The sequence below is a fragment of the Lepus europaeus genome, chromosome X, assembly GCF_033115175.1.
Source record: "Lepus europaeus isolate LE1 chromosome X, mLepTim1.pri, whole genome shotgun sequence".
NCBI lineage: Eukaryota > Metazoa > Chordata > Mammalia > Lagomorpha > Leporidae > Lepus > Lepus europaeus.
This window is the reverse complement of record NC_084850.1, coordinates 18889619-18909816: the sequence shown is the minus strand read 5'-3', so window position 1 is coordinate 18909816 and position 20198 is coordinate 18889619. Positions and strand designations below refer to the sequence as shown.

General features: G+C 39.3%; 1 protein-coding gene across 4 annotated transcripts in view; it reads left to right on the top strand.

Annotated features, from left to right (window-relative positions):
* LOC133753050 (transmembrane 9 superfamily member 2-like) overlaps window positions 1-17832 on the top strand; it is a 92840-nt gene extending 75008 nt beyond the window's left edge. For 3 of the 4 annotated variants that reach the window (XM_062183418.1, XM_062183419.1, XM_062183417.1), the window contains 3 exons: window positions 530-641; window positions 2854-3025; window positions 17651-17801. In XM_062183418.1, coding sequence (XP_062039402.1) covers window positions 530-641; window positions 2854-3025; window positions 17651-17718 — 352 coding nt within the window. In that variant the 3' untranslated portion in view covers window positions 17719-17801. Of the gene's footprint in view, window positions 1-529; window positions 642-2853; window positions 3026-17650 lie in introns of all 4 variants that reach the window. The other variant, XM_062183420.1, reaches the window with a different exon arrangement.
* The last annotated feature ends 2366 nt before the right edge of the window (window positions 17833-20198 follow it).

The following is a 20198-nucleotide window of genomic DNA, read 5'->3' as shown; positions in this document are numbered from 1 at the left end:
AAAGTGTGACCTAAATGTAATCCACACAGAGTTTTAAAGATGCATGTTTCAAAGGATATTTAGGAGAATCATGTGTAGAATCACCCTGTAGAGATGTATTCGGAGAAGCTGAATGTCAGGTTTTCAAAGGCAAATTGGTATTCCTCCTGTGATTTTCTGTTGTATAATATAGTTGCTGGTATTTATAGCATTTACAACCTTCCATTTCTAAAGGGAAAGCATGTTTTTACATGTGTATAGAAATCATTATAGAGGTATTGATGGGTCGCAAATGAGAAATAAATTCTCTGAACAGAGAAACATGGGTAAGTAGCAGCACTGGTTCTGACTGCAGAGGAGATCGCCAGACTCTGAAACTCATAGAGAAGGAAATTTTTTTTGGTACTAGATATATAGAAGAAGGTTTAGAATAAAGAGTTAAAGGTCTAAAAAAATAATTTAGAGACATGTGTGACAGTCCATTGAGCAGAACTGAGCTGATTTTCCAGTGTTTACTATTCATTCTAAACCTATTATTTTTGTTTTTCAGGACTCATGAAATGTACTACATGTTTGGATTTCTTTTCATTGTCTTTATAATTCTCTTTATTACATGCTCAGAAATTGCAGTTTTGCTGTGCTATTTTCATCTCCGCGCACAGGTAAAGACATAAGAGACAAACGCATCTTAAGCTTTCTGAACTACATTATTGGAATTATAAGTCTGTGTTTAGAAAGGAATCGAAATAAATGTTAACTGTGGTTGCTGCAACTTGGGATTGGTTTTATATTGTGTTTTCCTAATGAGACATTTTGACTTTGATGCAGCTATCAAGTTAATGCTACTCTGATGGAAAATTTAAACAGAAAGTGATTTATTTCTGGCTGGTTGCTATAATTGCTACATAATATTCAGTTAACATAGAAAGATATAGGGCACTGTTTTGATATTTGGACATATAAAATATCTGGTTCAATGGTTTTCTTTTTGTTAAACTTAATTTCAGAATAGTTTTAAATTTACAAAACAAGAACCATGAGGTAGTACATAGAATTTTGATATACCCCACACCCAGCTTCCCTTATTGTTAATAATGATGTTTTTGTTTCAACAATTATAATTTTCTTTGAAGACTGGGCCAGGATTTTATCTTGTGGATTTGATATTGCTGCTAAAGGCCCTTGTTCTCTTAAATCCTCTAACTCTATCTTATTTTGGTAGTTAAATATGATCCTTCAAAGGTGGCAATACAAGGGTGAAGGAATGATTCTTACATACATGTTGTCTTAGAGAAGTTTCTTCTTGAATTATAGGTATAAGGGTAAAAAAATAATTATGTATATATTTAACTTCATTAATATGATAGTCCATTTTGTCGTAGAGAATCTGCTATGATCACTAATGAAACATATAGCAATAAGCACACAGTGGGTACATTTTTATTCCTTTGTGGGTCCTCAAGATCACCAACATTTTTGGTGATTTACTGAAAGGACTTGTAGAACTAAGATATAAATGTATACGTAGCTAGAGTTTATTACAAAGTGGAGACACACAGCAGGATTAGCTGAGGGGAAAGACACAGGTGTTATATGCTGTTTCCTTTCCATGCAAGAATATACACAATGTATTCCTTTTACTGGTAGTGAAAAAATGCAGTGAGATATCTGTAATGTTTCTGTTCAGGGAAGGCTGTTAGAGACTCAGCAGCATTGAAGAATTTTATTGGGAATGCCTCATATAGGCATCCTCTGTCTAGAAACTAAAAAAATTCAAGACTCCCAAGAGGAAATCAAGTGTTCATCATAAATCACAGTGTTTGTACAGCCGAGGTATACCAAACCAGTTTTACCAGTCAGGGAATGATTCAGTGCCAAACCCTCAGATGCAGCCTTGCACCAATCTTACAAGCAAGACCCTCGTGAAAGTCGCAGCCTCAGACCTGCTATGTCAACTCTTTGTTCTGTTGACCCTGGAGCCTTTGCCTGCAGTGTCTTTACAATCATTAGAAGTCATCCATAGAAGTTTGCAGGGTGAGAACAACTTGCAGTATTGACCTGCATCATGCCCTCCATGAGTCCTGATTTTAGCCAGTTAGAGCAAATTCTATTAACCACAATGCCTATTTTAAATTTCCACTTCATCCTTTTTTTTCATATGAGGCCTGAGGCATCGATAGCCAAGCTCAATTCTGGCCACTATGTTGAATATGAGCTAAATGCTTTCCAGGGCCAAGGCAATGCTATTTTTTTTTAAAGATTTATTTACTTATTTGAAAGGTAGAGTTACAGAGAGGCACAGAGAGAGAGAAAGAGAGAGAGAGAAAGAGAGAGAGAGGTCTTCCATTCGCTGGTTCACTCCCCAAATGGCCGCAATGGCCAGAGCTGAGCCGATCCGAAGCCAGCAGCCAGGAGCTTCTTCTGGGTCTCCCACATCTCATGTGGGTGCAGGAGCCCAAGGACTTGGACTATCTTCTACTGCTTTCCCAGGCCATAGCAGAGAGCTGGATCAGAAGTGGAGCAGTCGGGACTAGAACAGGAGCCCACATGGAATGTTGGCACTGCAGGCAGTTTACCCTCTACTACACCACAGCACTGGCCCCCGAGGCAGTGTTATGATAGTCAGAACACACATGTTAGAAATCCAATCCCAGAGGGCACATGTGGTATTCCTGGCAACAAGGCATTTGCAATCATGAGGGCACCTCAAGCAGGACTTACATTATATATTTTATGAAATTTCTTATAACAATTTCCCCTTATTTCTTTTAATCAATATCTTAGGAAGTTTGCTTTGTGTTCTTTTTTTCTAATCACTATAATTGGCATCCCATTTAGAATTTATTAGAAAAGTTGTTTTCTCTCTTTTTACAGGATTATCATTGGTGGTGGAGGTCCTTTTTGACCACCAGTTTTACAGCTGTTTATTGTTTCATCTATGCAATCCATTACTTCTTTACGAAACTTCAAATCACAGGCATTGCAAGCGTTGTTTTGTACTTAGGGTACACGGTGATCATGGTGCTGATTTTGTTCCTCTTCACAGGTAACTGCAGAATTAGTGGATGTATTTCAGGCTCTCTAAAGAGTCTTGGAGATAGCAAAAATGTGATAAGCATCAATTAACAATTAGCGGAAGGAATAGGGACCAAAGTCATCATGTTCATTTTTATGCTTTCGGGATAAAAGATTGCAAAGCCTGGGGAACTGGAGGGACCTTATGTACTTATGTACAAATCTGTCCCTTGTGAATATGTTTAAACAGTAGGGATGTGTTCTGAAGCACAGAAAGGGTTATGTGTAATCACCTTTGAATAGTCCCCAAGCATAAAAATTAACTGGCTTGAATAACCTTTACATTAGTAAAATTAGGTTAATTATATGTGACCATATAAGCAATTATATGTGTAGGACAAGATGTATACTTATCCAGATTACTCATTTGAGATGATTTTGGGTTCAAATGTGTGGAAACTTTTGTCTAGATTAATGCACAAAGTAGGTAGAAAAAATGAAATGTATTAAATGCTCCAGTTGGAGAAAATAATGAAGTTGGGGAGCTTTAAGACCTCCTGAATACAATTGAAGTAGCACTTCATCCTGCCTAACCTTAAGTTCTGGTTTTAGCTCAGGTAACATTGCTGGTATAGGGCAGATAAGAAAACTTCAAGTATTTTCTATGACTTTAACTCTCAAGTTCAACAGATATATAAAAGCTAACAATGGAGATCTGTCAGAAATAAAAAACTTCAGATAAATGTAAAAATTATCTGAGAAACTGAGCATCTTGACAGTGGCACTAGGGACCAGTGATCCATAAGGAACCGAAGTTTATTTCTTGCAGTTCTAGAATCCGGGCAGTCCAAGATTAAGGGGCCCATATCTAACAAGGACCTTTGTGAAATGTCCTTCCATGACATAAGGGAGAAGGGCAAAACAGTATGAGAAAAGGAGAGCTCAAACTCAGAAATCTCAAGTGCTTTTATAAGTGACAATAATTCATTTATTAGGGTGGAGGCTTCATGATCTAAACACCTCCTGTTAGACTCCACCTCGACAACTATTGCATTAGAGATTGTTTAACACATGCTTTTTTGGGAAATACATACAGACCACAGCATCATGTTTGCTTTTTTTTTTTGAAGACTTATATATTTGAAAGACAGAGTTATGGTGTGTGTGTGTGTGAGACAGAGAGAGACCTATCTTCTGGTTCACTCCCCAAATGGCCACAACCGCTGGGGCCGTGCCAGGCTGAAACCAGGAGTTAGGAACTTCTTCCAGATCTCCAACATAGGTGCAGGGGCCCAAGCACTTGGGCCATCTTCTGCTGCTTTCCCAGGCGCATTAGTAGGGATCTGGATTGGAAGTGAAGCAGTTGGCACTCGAACTGGTGCCCATAAGGGTGCTAGTGTTGCAGGTGACAGCTTAACCTGCTACACCACAATGCCGGCCCTTGTTTGTTGGTTTTTAACCTTTTTTAAAAGCATACATACAGAAAAACACATACTTCACAAGTGTACAGATTGATGAGTTCTCACATAGTAACACACCTTCAAAACGAGCACCCATATTGATCATCAGTCACTGTTGGGTCTCCTTCCACTCACTTGCCACAGGACAACCACTGTCCTGACTTTTAACAACATAGATTAATTTGTCCTGGTTTTGATTTGTATGTGAATGAATGTATATACATTACATATATTCATATTTAATACATACAAGATGTACTCTTCTGTGTCTGGTTTCTTTTTATGATTATTCATTTTATTTATTTTCATTATTATTTCAAAGGCAGGCAGGCAGAGAGACAAAGAGAGGGAGTGAAGAAAGGAGAGAGAGAGATTGAGAGGGAGAGGGGGAGAGAGAGAGACAGAAAGAGATCTCTTCCTATCAGTTGGTTCACCCTCAAAATTCTTGCAACAGCAAGAGGGTGTAGGCCAGGCTAAAGCTAGTAGCTGGGAACTCCATCTAGGTCTCCCATGTGGGTGGTAGGAATCCAAGTACTTGAGCTATCTTCTGCTCCATCCCAGAGTATGCATTAGCTAGATTCAAGAGTGGAGCTGCTACTCTGATATAGAGTTCTGTCATCTCAACAGGCATCTTAACCAGTGCACCAAATGCCCACACCTACATCTGGTTTCTTTAGTGCCCAGTTTCTGTTTCTTATAAGATTCATACATATCCTTTTTCTTAAATTTTAATTTTTTTGACAGGCAGAGTGGACAGTGAGAGAGAGAGAGAGAGAGAGAGAGAGAGAAAGGTCTTCCTTGTGCCGTTGGTTCACCCTCCAATGGCCGCTGCGGCCGCTGCGGCCGGCACGCTGCGACCGGCGCACTGCGCTGATCCGAAGCCAGGAGCCAGGTGCTTCTCCTGGTCTCTCATGGGGTGCAGGGCCCAAGGACTTGAGCCATCCTCCACTGCACTCCTGGGCCACAGCAGAGAGCTGGCCTGGAAGAGGGGCAACCAGGACAGAATCCGGTGCCCCGTCCGGGACTAGAACCCGGTGTGCCGGCGCCGCAAGGTGGAGGATTAGCCTATTGAGCCGCGGTGCCGGCCCATACATATCCTTGTATGTAGATGTAGTCTATGCTTTTTTCAGATATGCCCCACCCCACCCAGTGAGTTACTGACTTTTATATTTGTATAAATGCAGCTGGATGTATTGAACACAATAATTTCAGGCTTCTGTTTTTCTCATTACCTAACTCTTGACTCAAGTTGCTGTTCTCTGGGAGTTTATACTACAACATCTTCATTCAAAACAGATGTAATCCTGAATGATCATGTTGCTGACAAAAATCTTTTCTTAATTGGTTTGCTCCATCTCTTGCATTCTAGTTTCTGTCACCAGACCACACTGAATACTGAAATTCAAAAGTTGACAGTGATCTCTTGTCAAATCTGATGGCCTTTCCCTGGTCTTCACCCTCTTTGGTTTCTGCAGATAATACTACTCAACACCTTTCTGTGAAATTATTTCAGCAGCGTTTGCATTATTCTCTGTGTACCACTGTATATTTTCTTATGTACCTTCTTTTTCCTGTCTTCTAACTTGAATTTTTGTCAACATTTCATCCCTTCCTTTCTACACTGTCTCTTTTAGATTTCTTTCAGTCTGATGGCTTATCTCCTTAATGTTGACTGCTCCTAAATCTTTATCTCTAGTCATAATCTCAATCCAGCCGTATTCCAAACATTTGCATGTCCCATTGGTGCTGCAAATTCAACATGCCCAAAATGTGATGCTAGCACCTCCCTTCTCCCAAATCTATTTAGGTTGATTTCTTTCTGTCTTTGACTATCATCACTAACCTAAATCTTGGCCTATTTCGAAGAGTTTTTAACATAGTCCTTCCATGATTTACATCTAATAAATGCTACTTTCCCAATTAGGTTTATAAACTTTTTGTCTATTCCTTTGCTTTTTACTCCTACAAAAATGTCTTTAAAATTTTATAAAAAATTATTTATTTATTTTTTTATTTGAAAGACAGAAAGAGACAGAGAGAGAGAGAAAGAGAGAGAGAATCTTTCATCTACTGGTTCACTCTCCAAATGTCAGCAACAACCAGAGCTGGGCCAGGTTAAAGTCAGGAGCCTGAAACTGAGCCAAAGTCAGCAACGTGGGTGGCAGGCACCCAGGTATTTGAGCCATCACCTGCTACCTCCCAGGGTGCACATTAACAAGAAGTTGGAATTGGAAGTCTGGCCAGGACTCCAACTGAGGCACTCCCAATTTGAAATGTGGACATCCCAAGTAGTGTCTCAACTGCTGTACAAAATGTCCATGCCTACAATTTTAATCCAGGTCATTATTCCCTTTTGCCTGGATCACTCCAGTAGCCTTGTACTTGGTTTGCTAGACTCTAATCTATCCTTTTCTTTTATTTTTTATTTATTTATTTTTTTGACAAGCAGAGTTAGACAGTGAGAGAGAGAGAGAGAGAGAGAGAGAGAGAGAGAGAGAGAGAGAGAGAAAGGTCTTCCTTTTTCTGTTGGTTCACCCCCAAAGTGGCCGCTACGGCTGGTGCGTCGTGCCGATCCGAAGCCAGGAGCCAGGCGCATCCTCCTGGTCTCCCACGCGGGTGCAGGGCCCAAGGACCTGGGCCATCCTCCACTGCCTTCCCAGCAGAGAGCTGGACTGGAAGAGGAGCAACTGGGACAGAACCGGCGCCTCAACCGGGACTAGAACCCGGGGTGCCAGAGCTGCAGGCGGAGGATTAGCCTAGTGAGCTGCGGCGCCTGCTCTTTTATTTTTTTAAACATTTATCTCTCCTTTATCTTTTCTTAAAGTCTACTTCTTTTTTTATTTATGTATTTGAAAGTCAGAATTACATAGAGAGAAAGGGAGAGACAGACTGGAGCTAGGCAAATCTGAAGCCAGGAGGTGGGAGCTTCCTCCCAATCTCCCACGTGGGTGCAGGGGTCCAAGGACTTGGGCCATTTTCTACTGCTTTCCCAGGCTGTAGCAGAGAGCTGGATTGGAAGTGGAGCAGCCTGGACTCCAGCCTGCGCCTGTGTGGGATGGTGGCGCCATACACATGGGCTTAACCCACTAGGTCACAGCACTGGCCTCTAATCTCTCCTTTTCTAACCCACTGTATATGCTGTCAACTGAACTGAAATTGATCACTTGGACTAGTGAGACGGCATTGGTACAGGCCACCTTGAGGGGATTGTATTGGAATCCCCTGGCACGTTTCTAACTCCACCATTTGGGGCAAGTCCGATTGAGCATGTCCCAAATTGTACATCTCCTCCCTCTCTTATTCCCACTCTTATATTTAACAGGGATCACTTTTCAGTTAAATTTAAACACCTAAGAATAATTGTGTGTAAATTAAAGAGTTCAACCAATAGTATTAACTACAACAAAAAAATACTAAAAGGGATAAAGTATTAAGCTGTTCATCGACAGTCAGGACAAGGGCTGATCAAGTCACTGTTTCTCATAGTGTCCCTTTCACTTCAACAGGTTTCCTTTTTGGTGCTCAGTTGTCACCAATCAGGGAGAACATATGATATTTGTCCCTTTGGGACTGGCTTATTTCACTCAGCATGATGTTTTCCAGATTCCTCCATGTAATATTTGTGTACTTTTATGGGGTACAGTGTATTATTTCAGCAAACATACAGAGCACAAACCAGTCAAATCAGGCAAACAGCCTTTCCTTCTCCTTACGTTTTCCTCATGTTTGGAGCCTATCAACTCATCTCGTCCAGTTGTTTATAAGAATATAATGCATTATGCTGTTCTGTGGTTTTCCCCTTGTGCAGTGGGACACTAGAACTTGTTACTTCTGACATTCCTCTCCCCTTCCCAGTTCAAATGAACGGTTTTTTAACTTCCACATACAAAGAAGATAATATGATACTTGTTCTTCTCCTCCTGGCTTATTTCACTTAAAATAATAACCTCCAGTTTGATCCATGTTGTTGCAAGTAACAGGATTTCATCATTTTGTGGCTGAATAGCCTTCCATTGTATATATGTACCACATTTTCTTTATTCATTCTTCCATCAAAGGACACCTAAATCAATTCCATATCTTGGCTATTGTGAAGAGTGCTGCAGTATATATAGGATTGCAGCTATCTCTTATAGTGATTTCAATTCTTTTGGACATGTAAAATGAAAATCCTTTGTGTGCATAGATTCCAAAATTCTTCTGCACCAAAATAAACTCATCTTTTAATTCTGTTGTTCCATGGGCCATTCAAAGTACCCTCGTAATCCTTCTCTATTAACGTCTGAATACATCCAATGTAATCTTGCTTATTGATCTAAGCCTCTCAAAGCTGAACTTCTCATTAGGTTCAGGCTTATGGCCTCCTGATTTTTGACTATTTCTACCTATCCAGATTAGAATCTTTGAGGACAGGGAATATGTTTTAAGCTTACTATGTATCCCTCAGAGTTCTAACCAGGTAGTTCTTCCTGAATTGCATAAAGTATGGAGAGAGGAGGTATCATCAGGGTGTCATGTTTCCATGTTTATTTTAAAATTAAACTATGAGTATTAGAACTTCCAAAGTACATTCTAGTTGCCATTCATATCATGAAGAAATTAGTAAACCCATGACATCTGTTTTTGACATCTATTTTCTAGAACTGCTTTTTAAAAAGTCCTGTCTTCATACAGATTCTTAAATATTTATCATTATTATTTTGAAGTTCACAGCAGGAAGGAAGACTTATTACCTATTTTCATGTTACTTCACTTGTGAGGAAAAAGTCTTTTTAAAAAAATTTTTGAATTCTATTTGAAAGGCAGAGGGAGAAGGGAGAGAGGAGGGGGAAGCTTTCATCTGCTGGTTCACTTCCACAATACCTGCACGGAGAAGCCAGGGGCCCAGAAGTCAATCTTTTTTTTTTTAATTAAACTTTTATTTAATGAATATAAATTTCCAAAGTACAGCTTATGGGTTACAATGGCTTCCCCCTCCCAAAACTTTCCTCCCACCCACAACCCTCCCCTTTCCCGCTCCCTCTCCCCTTCCTATCACATCATGATTCATTTTCAATTCTCTTTATATACAAAAGATCAGTTTAGTATATATTAGGTAAAGATTTCAACAGTTTGCCCCCATATAGCAACACAAAGTGAAAAAAAATACTGTTGGAGTACTAGTTATAGCATTAAATAAGAGTGTACAGCACATTAAAGACAGAGATCCTACATAATATTTTTTTTAAAAATTAATTAATTTTCTATGCCATTTCCAATTTAACACCATGTTTTTTTTCATTTCCAATTATCTTTATATACAGAAGATTGATTCAGTATATAATTAGTAAAGATCTCATCAGTTTGTACCCACGCAGAAACACAAAGTGTAAAAATACTGTTTCAGTACTAGTTATAGCATCACTGCACATTAGGCAACACATTAAGGACAGATCCCACATGGGATGTAAGTACACAGTGACTTCTGTTGCTGCAGAAGTCAATCTTGGTTTCCCATATTTGGGGGCAGGAACACAAGTACTTGAGCCATCACCTGATGCTTCCTAGGGGCACATCAGCAGGAAGCTAGAATCAGGAATGCTGTGGGAATTCAAACTCAGGCTCTCTTATAAGGCATTCCAAGTGGTATTTTTAAAAAAAGATTTATTTATTTGAAAGGCAGATTTACATAGAGAGGCAGAGGCAGAGGGAGAGAGAGAGAAAGAGAGAGAGAGAGAGAAAGAGAGTGAGAGAGAGAGCTCTTACATCTGCTGGTTCATTCCCCAGCTGACCTCGATGGAGTTCTGGACTCCTGGCTGGGTGGGCATTGGGGAGTGAACTAGTTGGTGGAAGATCTCTCTCTCTCTCTTTCTCTCTCTCCCTCTCTGTGTCTTCCTCTGTCTTTCAAGTAGATGAAAATAAACAAATAAACATTAAAAATTTGAAAGTATGTGCTTGGCCAAGTATTGTGTTATGATCTGTTAAAATTTGATTGCGTTTATTCAGGTGTCTAATGGATACACATCATTGTTCTTGATTGGAGGACAGTTGCCAGTTTTTATTTGCATCAAGTTTTGTTTCAGATATCAACAAACAAGTTAAATTCTTAAGAGAGTTAATTGAAATAATATATATCTATCTTGATGCTGTGGATATTAGGATCCCAATAAGCACTTATGATGTCTTCAAGTTTAAAATGTTATCTTGTATTATCATGATGAAATTTATAGCATAATATAAGCTTTGGCTAACATTTTGATTAAGTGGCAAATTAAATATTTTATACAATAATACATAATTTTGGCAAGTGGATAAAATGTCTTCATTTAGCTGTAAAATCTATTACTCTAGAACAGTGCTTCTCAATCCAGGATGATTTTACTCCCCAGTGAACAGTTAGGAATGTCTGAAGACACTTTTGATTGTCATGACTGGGTGGATACTGATGACATCTGCAGGGTACAGGTTAGGAATGCTGGTAGAGTGAAATGAATAGTACTTCTGTTAAGAAACCCTGATCTAGGGCAAAGTTATTTTTTTATTTGAAAGAGTTAGAGGGGCTGGCGCCGTGGCTCACTTGGTTAATCCTCCGCCTGTGGTGCTGGCATCCCATATGGGTGCCGGGTTCTAGTCCCGGTTGCTCCTCTTCCAGTCCAGCTCTCTGCTGTGGCCCGGGAGGGCAGTGGAGGATGGCCCAAGTGCTTGGACCCTTGCACCTGCGTGGGAGACCAGGAGAAAGCACCTGGCTCCTGGCTTTAGATCGGTGCAGCGCTGGCATGGCGGCCATTTGGGGAGTGAAACAACGGAAGGAAGACCTTTCTCTCTGTCTCTCTCTCTGTATGTAACTCCACCTGTCAAATCAAAAAAGAAAGAGTGGGGGGGGGAGAGAGAGTGAGAGAGAGAGAGAGAGAGAGAGAGAAAGAAGAAGGAGGAGGAGGAGGAGGGAGAGAGGGAGAGAGATCTTCATTCACTGGTTCACTCCCCAAATGGCTGCAGTGGCTAGGGCTGGATCAGACTGAATCCAGGAGCCAGGAGCTTCTTCCTAGTCTCCTATGTGGGTGCAGAGGCCCAGGAACTTAGGCCATCTTCTGCTGCTTTCTCAGGTGCATTAGCAGGGAGCTAGGTTGAAGTGGAACAGCCAGGACTTGAACCGGTGCTCATATGAGATGCTGGCATCACAGGCAGTGGCTGAACTGGCTACACCACGATGCCGGCCCCAGGGTGAAGCATTTTTTTTTTTTTTAAGATTTATTTACTTATTTGAAAGAGTTACACAGAGGGAGAAGGAGAGGTGCAGAGAGAGAGAGAGAGACAGAGAGAGAGAGAGAGAGAGAGGCGTTTTCCGTCTGCTGGTTCACTCCCCAAGTGGCCAAAGCTGCGCCTGTCCGAAGCCAGGAGCCAGGAGCTTCTTCCAGGTCTCCCACACTGGTGCAGGGACCCAACACTACTTTCCTAGGTCATAGCAGAGAGCTGGATCGGAAGTGGAGCAGTTGGGACTTAAACCAGCACCCTTATGGGATGTCGGTACTGCAGGTGGCAGCTTTACTCGCTATGCCACAGTGCCAGCCCCGATACAAAGACTTTTAAGAGGCAGAAGAAGTATCGGCTAAGTACAAAGCACTTTTCTGTTAGCTTCTCATTAAGTGTGTTTTGAATATATTTTTATTCATTAAAAGACACTAATGAAGCTCAATTTGAGAGCCTACTATGTAATATTATTTTTTATTTTATCAGTAAATTAAAGTGAAGAATCAATGTTCTTCACAGTATACTAAAGCAAATGTCTAATATCTTAACACATAAATGTTAAGATATAATGTGTCTTTTGTGTTTTATTTTAACAAGTTGTTGCTAGTTCTGCCTTATTAAAACTTTAAATTCTAAAGGGCAAAGGATTAAAAAGATATAAATATCTATTAATGATAATCAATAACCAACCAACAAATACTTACTAAGCTTCTTTTTTGGGCATGGAAATGTACCAATTAGGAATATAGAAACATTTAGATACAATGCTATTTGTTTTTTATTGAGTTGGCTATGTGCCAACTATTTGAATACATTTATCCCATTTAATTTTCATAATGGCCATTGCACAGATAAGGAAACTGAGGCCCAGAGAGATGACTTAAAGTCACTCATCTACTAAATAGTGAAGCTGTTATTCATTCAAATTCAGGTTGGACTGAACCCAAAGGTCATTCTCTCAAAAACAACTCTATGTTCTCTTTAAGAAGCAGGCACTTTTCTTTGAGCTGGAGTCAAAACAATAACAAAAAGACACCTGCAGAATCTGCCTTATGGTTTTCTGTTTGACCAGGTGAACTACTCTTAACCGGGGAAACTAAGACTGGTGCATGTAAAGCAATACGTTATCACCTTCAGGAACATATGATGACAATAGAATCTCTCAAGTCTTTTCTGTGTGCACTCAATACTTCTTCTTCTTTTTTTTTTTTTTTAAAAAAGAGGCACATCCTTCCTGTTTTCTACAGTATACTAGGATAGAGAGGTCAAGGCTAGTTTGATCTCTGAAATAATTCATTCCTTCTTCAATTCCAGCTCATTTTTATTTCAGCTAACATTTATAAACCAAAGAAAGTGCTAAATTCTGTAGTGAAACAAGATACAGTTTTCTCTGTTCTTATAGATTTGGAAAACTTCTGGGTCTTATTTTTCCCAGTTCAAGTAGTCATGGACTTACTGTATCTCTTGGTCTTGTACTTTTTTTTCTTTCTGGTTTTGAGTAACAGTCTAAAATTTTTTAAGGAAAGAAAGTATTCCATTCCCTCAAGTGGGAAGCAAAGGTTGCATTCTTTGACAATCTTGAATTGTGTATTTTACATTTTCTGGCATCTCATACAAGGATAGTTTCTGCCCCAGCCTCCCTGCCCCAAACTTTTGTTGTCCAGCTGCTTCTTGGTCTTTGATGTCTTCCTGCAGAAAGCAGTTCCTAATCACCTCAGCTCATTTTGGATATGTCTGTCCTAGAATAATTAGGAGCAGAAATGGCTTTGGGTCCCAGCTGTATCACTTACTGGCTCTGTGTTGTAAGGTAAATCACTTCACCTCACAAGCCTATGTTTCCTTATAGAATGGGGAAAATAATAGTAAGTACTTCAGAAAATTTAACTCAGTGTCATTGAACATGTAAAGCACTTAACCCAGGATCAGACATACAACAAGTGTTTAAGTAAATAACAGCTGTCTCCATTACCATCATCTTCTTCATGAAGTGCAAATTTGATTGTCTAATTCTCTGGCTTATGTGTCTTCATTCACTTCTAGTTGCTGACATGTTTAAATTAAAATTTCTTAATTTGGCATTATCTGACACCCAGGTAATTTTAAAATTGATTAATGTATTATTTTTATTTTCCCCAGAAAATTTTTATTTAAAGAATACAAACTTGATGCTTTTCACAAATACAACTTTAGGAATATAGTGATTTTTTTCACTGTACCTGCCCTCCTACTCTTCCTCCTCCCTCTCCTATTCCCATTCTTATTTTTTACTAAGATCTATTTTTTAAACTTTTATTTAATAAATATAAATTTCCAAAGTACAGCTTTTGGATAACTTCTCTCCCACCCACAACCCTCCCATCTCCCACTCCCTCCCCCATCCCATTCACATCAAGATTCATTTTCAATTATCTTTATATACAGAAGATCAATTTAGTATATATTAAGTAAAGATTTCAACAGTTTGCACCCACACAGAAACACAAAGTATAAAGTACTATTTGATTACTAGTTATACCATTGATTCACATAGTACAACACATTAAGGACAGAGGTCTACATGGGGAGCAGGTGCACAGTGACTCTTGTTGTTGATTTAACAATTGACACTCTTATTTATGGCGTCAGTAATCACCTGAGGCTCTTGTCATGAGTTGCCAAGGCTATGGAAGCCTTTTGAGCTCACCGACTCTGATCATATTTAGACAAGGTCATAGTCAAAGTGGAAGTTCTCTCCTCCCTTCAGAGAAAGGTACCTCTTTCTTTGATGGCCCGTTCTTTCTGCTGGGATCTCACTCACAGAGATCTTTCATTTAGGTCTTCTTTTTTTTGCCAGAGTGTCTTGGCTTTCCATGCCTGAAATACTCACTAAGATCTATTTTTAAAAGATTTATCTATTTATTTGAAAGTCAGGGTTTCACAGAGAGAGAAGGAGAGAGAGAGAGAGAGAGAGAGAGAGAGAGAGAGAGAGAGATCGGTCTTCCATCTGCTAGCTCACTCCCCCAGTTGGCTGCAAGGGTTGGAGCTGCGCCTATCTAAAGTCAGGAGCCAGGAGCTTCTTCCGGGTCTCCCATGTGGGTGCAGGGGCCCAAGGATTTGGGCCATCTTCTGCTTTCCCAGGCCATAGCAGAGGGCTGGATTAGAAGTGGAGCAGCCGGGACTCAAACCGGCACCCATATGGGATGCTGGCACTGCAGGCGGTGGCCTTACCTGCCATGCCCCATGCCACAGCTCCGGCCCTGCTACTCAAGTTTTTAAAGTAGGGACATAACAATCAGTTTTTTTTTTGAGCTATCACATTTACACTGACAGAGCAAACAATGGATTTGAAAGTACGGTTGGCAGTAGGCAGACAAGCCAGGAGAAACTGGCTGTGGAGATGGAAAGATGGATGGAGGAGGTGGACTCAAAAACTATTAAAGAATTGGAATTTGTAGGACTTGGTCACTGACAAGTTGTAGGTGCAAAAGAGGAAGGAGTTAAGAATGACATCTATGTTTCTGACTGATCTCTGTATAAGTGGTAATATGTAGTTTAGCCACCAATTGAAATTGTTACCTATAAGAGCCTGATTTCTCTCCCTCACACCATCTGGAAAGTGCTAGATCTAGAGAAAATGCTTAATGAATGCTGAATTAAATGGGGCTTGTGGGAGTGAAGGTCCCCAGGACACTTTTCTGCAGACAAGCTTTCCATTTATTCCTTTGCACAATGACTGAAATCTCAACTTTAGGAAAATCTTTTTCCTGCATATCTAGTCCCTGCTGCAAATTCTGAAATTAATGTGTCTTGGAATTTAGTACCCAAGTGGCTGTGGAAAGACTCTTTAAAGATCTGTCTATATTGAACAGAAAGTGGTAGACTTTCAAAATACCTTATTTAGCTAGTTTATTCTTATTAGAAAAGAATATATATAAGTTGCATTTAACTTGTGTGTTTCAGTGATCCTTAGAAGAGCAATTTCCCCATCTCTCTTCATTGATTACTTGCCTTTGTTTACAAAGGAAGGGAGAAAGAAGGGAAAGGTGGAAGGTAGTAAGGGAAGGAAGGAGAAAGAGACAAACTGTTCCAGTGAGGTTCTGAACCCTGGCTGCTGGTTAAAATTCACTGATAGCTTTCCAAAATCTTGCTGCTCGGACTGCATCCTAGATCAATTAGATTACAATCTCTGGGGGTGTGACCCAAGCAATAGTCTTGATTAAATCTCCTCAGGAGATTCCAACATGTAGTTGATGTTGAGGACTGCTGCACTCATCAGATAAACCCCATGTGACCATTTATTCCAAGCACCAACGCCTCAGGCCATCAGTGATAGTGATCATCTCTTGAGTGCTTACTCCAACAAGCAGCCTACTGTATCGTATCCTTTTTCTTTCAGCAAAGTATTAGTGGGGTAAGGTTATGATTTCTTTTCACGTTTGAGGAACAGAGAAAGTAGATAGATTGCTGGACTCCAAAGGGCAGATTCTTTAACTCAGCTGACAGAGCAGTGTGAGAGTTGATGGATTTTTGTGTTTCAGGAAGGAGGCAATTGTGTATTGAAGGTAAAGCATTGAAAAGTTGAAACTTTATAGACGTTTCACTGGTTTACAGGGAAAAGAGGCAACAAATTGAAACTAGGGATGCTTTAGTTTACATCTGTTGTCTCCTGAACCTTTGAAGTTGTTGGATTCAGGGAAGGATGCCTACGAATAGGAACAGGTATGATCCTCATTTTCAGCTGAGAAAACTGAGGCTTGGCAAGATTATCACTTGCCCAAGGTCAGGCGTCTGGTAAACAACAGAGTAGATTTGTGTCACTTTGAGTTCATGGTTTTAGTCACTATACCCTAGTGATTCCTGACAAAGAACTGTGAAGGGTGGAAGGTGGTGGTATGATGATATAGTGGGTGGAAAGTTATTTTAAGTTTGGAGGGTGGCAACAAAAACTTTCCAAATCCTGCCTAAAACTTTGTGAATTTTTTTGAATAAAATTTTTCCTGGATGAATTGTCTTGGGGTACCCTATTAGACTATAGAATCTGGAAATCATATCAGAGATTCTTTGATTAAGTAATTGAACCTTAACATCATCTGAAAATTATTCTCATATTCTGAAAATCAATGAAATCATGCCTTAAAGAAAAATTTACCCTAATTATATCATGCTAAAATTTAAAGGTATCTTCTTTTGTATGTGCTGTGCTCTATCTAATCCACATGTTTCTGTTTATGTAACATTCACATTGTGTGGGGCCTGCAAGTCATTGGAGCTCTGGCATTTTTGCTAATGCCTAATACCATGCTGCTACATATTCTTTGTATTTATAATTTTTGGTGTCTATACCACTTCATTGAGTACTTAGGCCATTGTTAAGCTATTTGTTTATTTTGGGGACATTTAGTTTGTAGTTCTTCAATATTATAAATCATAGTATTATGATCACCTTTATGCATATATTTTTTTCTTCTATGAGGTTATTTATTTAAGATAAATCCCCTGAAAAGGAAAGTTTTTCAAGTTAATAATACAAAACTTTGATTTTGAAAACTAATAGAGGCTCAAGATATGCAAATAAACAGATTAGTCTCCATTTTGCCACATACAGTAATAATATTTATGTTTTCTAAATTGAAGTGAGTTATAAGGAGTTGATTGTATCAGAAACTAGCCTTGGTATGCTTTTTGAAATGGAAAACTGAAACTACTTTTTAAAACTTTTTATTTATTTATTATTTTTTGCTTCAATTAGAGACCTGTATGAGTCAATCAGATGGTTTCTCGTACCCATTTGCAAGAGGCTACCTCTGGCCCAGCTGCTCATCCTGTTTGCTCAGCAAGACAGCTTTATTTGATGATATATAAGTCTGGAGATTTGGATAATTTGTAGCCTATCTCAAAATTGACAGGCTTTGTGTTTTGCTTTGTTTTTGAGAAGGGTCTCCTGATTTGCTATGATGTCTGGTTAACAAAGATCTTTCATTTTGTTTCAGGAACAATCGGATTTTTTTCCTGCTTCTTTTTTGTCACGACAATCTACAGTGCAGTGCAGGTGGATTAAAGAATATCCACCAGGGCTTCCAGGCACAACACCATTATTGATACATCTCTGTAAACATCTATAGAGATATATATGTGTGCCCTTAATTATATTAATCTCAAATAAATGCAAGCATAAATCATCTCGCCTCAGTTTGTATTATATAAAATCCTTGGTCGTGTGAAGAAAACAGACTGGAAACAGATTTATTATAAGTCATAGTTTCCTAAACTGATAACACAAAGGGATTTAATTTAACTCAGAGCAAGGGAGGTACATTTCTTTAAGAAGTTGAAGTGAGTACAGTGGTTTTTCTAATGAAATTTTTTCTTTTCCTCCCCCCTCTTTTTAATGTTCAAAGCATCTAATTACTCCCTCAGAACTAACTGTCAAAGAATCTTATGTAAAATATGGATTTTCTAAATGATGTTGATTATATGAGCTATATTACACCTCTGTATCTGTTGATCATTTATAATGTACATTAGCTTGGGATATAGGATTTGCAAAATACTAGATATTGCTGTTTTATTCCTCAATAAAATCTGCAGATTTCTAGTTATTGGCCATATATTTCTATTTGCTATCCATTGAAGACTAAGGAAGTTCAAATTTGAATTAATTGTGTGTAGGTAATAAATCTTTGGCAAAAACTTTCTTGAATTTTCTTCAACTAAACTATAGTCGGGTGTCAAAACACCCAAAATGTTGGGAATTTGTACTGTAAATATTCTTAAAGCTTGCAGTTTGGAGAGGCCAGTGAGATCATATTTTCAATGACAAATTTGATCCATGAATATTGGCCTTACTTAGTAAACCATTTGAAAACTGTGTACACATAGCCTTCAATTCATGAACATTTTTTAAAAAAATGTTTTAACTTTATTTAATGAATATAAATTTCCAAAGTACAGCTTATGGATTACAATGGCTTCCCCCCCATACTTCCCTCCCACCTGCAACCCTCCCCTCTCCTACTCCCTCTCCCCTTCCATTCACATCAAGATTCATTTGAATTATCTTTATATACAGAGGATCAATTTAGCATATATTAAGTAAAGATTTCAACAGTTTGCACCCACACAGAAACACAAAGTGAAAAATACTGTTTGAGTACTAGTTATAGCATTAAATCGCGATGTACAGCATATTAAGGACAGAGATCCTACATGAGGAGTAATTGCACAGTGACTCCTGTTGTTGACTTAACAAATTGACACTTATGGAGGCCTTTTGAGTTTGCCGATTCTGATCATATTTAGACAAGGTCATAGTCAAAGTGGAAGTTCTCTCCTCTCTTCAGAGAAAGTACCTCCTTCTTTGATGACCTGTAATTCATGAAAATTTTAAAAAACATCCTAAAGTTAAAGAGTACTTCATTGTGTGTGCAGGGAGCAAGAAATTGTGTGGCCCTTGGAGGAAGATTGGAATGAGGAGGGATGGGGTCAGAGGGTCACATTTAAGTGAGGAAGTAAGAGGGGGGAGTAGGAGTTAAATAGTTGCTCTGTGAAAGAGGAAAATAATCATTTGCCACTCGTACACCTTGTCTGTATTGGAAGGACCAGGACTATGGCTGATAGCAATGGACCCAGGGCCTATAACAAAGTGATAAGCATGGGAATGGTACAGAAGCTACAGCATATAACTTGACTTGAGAATTTCAGGTCCTTTCAACCTTCTCCCATTGGATTTTATAATCTAGGCTGGGCCTTTAGCTCTGGCCTGAGAGGAGAAACTGCTTTTGTGAGGCTCACTGGAACCCATTCCATTTTCTCCTAAATACTCTGAACTAAATAGTGGTATATTGAGCTTAAGGGAACTCTTTTCTCACCAGGTTGGCAGCATGATACTTTTATCAGGCTCCTGAGGGCCTTTATTTGCATTGATGGTAGTAGTTTTGCTAGAAATGCAAATTTATTTCTGTAGCAGGAAATAAAATCATTGTCTAGATGGCATTTTCATATTAATGTGAAGGTATCCATATGCAGGTTTCATGGCAGCCATGCTTGAACATTTTGAAATAGCGTAGAAGTCAGTGTTTAGGTTGATTTTGGAGAAATGGAAAATAGCACTTTATTTTGATTAAATGGGTGTGAATAGCTCCCCGAGTCTCTAGATGTGGGCCCTGAAATACCACTTTGGAAGCATGTGAGGTGTGTACTTCCTTACACCACTATCTATAAGAGTATTGGAGGAGAAACCACTAGTAGGTCAAGTACTTTGGCTCAAGAGGAACTAAGAGTTCTTAAGTTTTAGACTTACTTGCTCATCTCATCTGTATATTGTGGTTTTATATGTAATAGCTGCATTAGAGGTATAAGTATTTTTCAGAAACTGGGGCTCGAGGGAACAGTCTCCTGCCCTCCTGGTCTATGAAGCCTGATGAGTTGGGGCCGACCTGAGGTGGTTGTAGGGAGCTAGGTTGGGCTAGGCTGAATAGTGCTGAGGGAAGTGTCCTGGGCTTAGTAGAGGCTGGAACCCAGTAGAGTAACCTGGGTGCT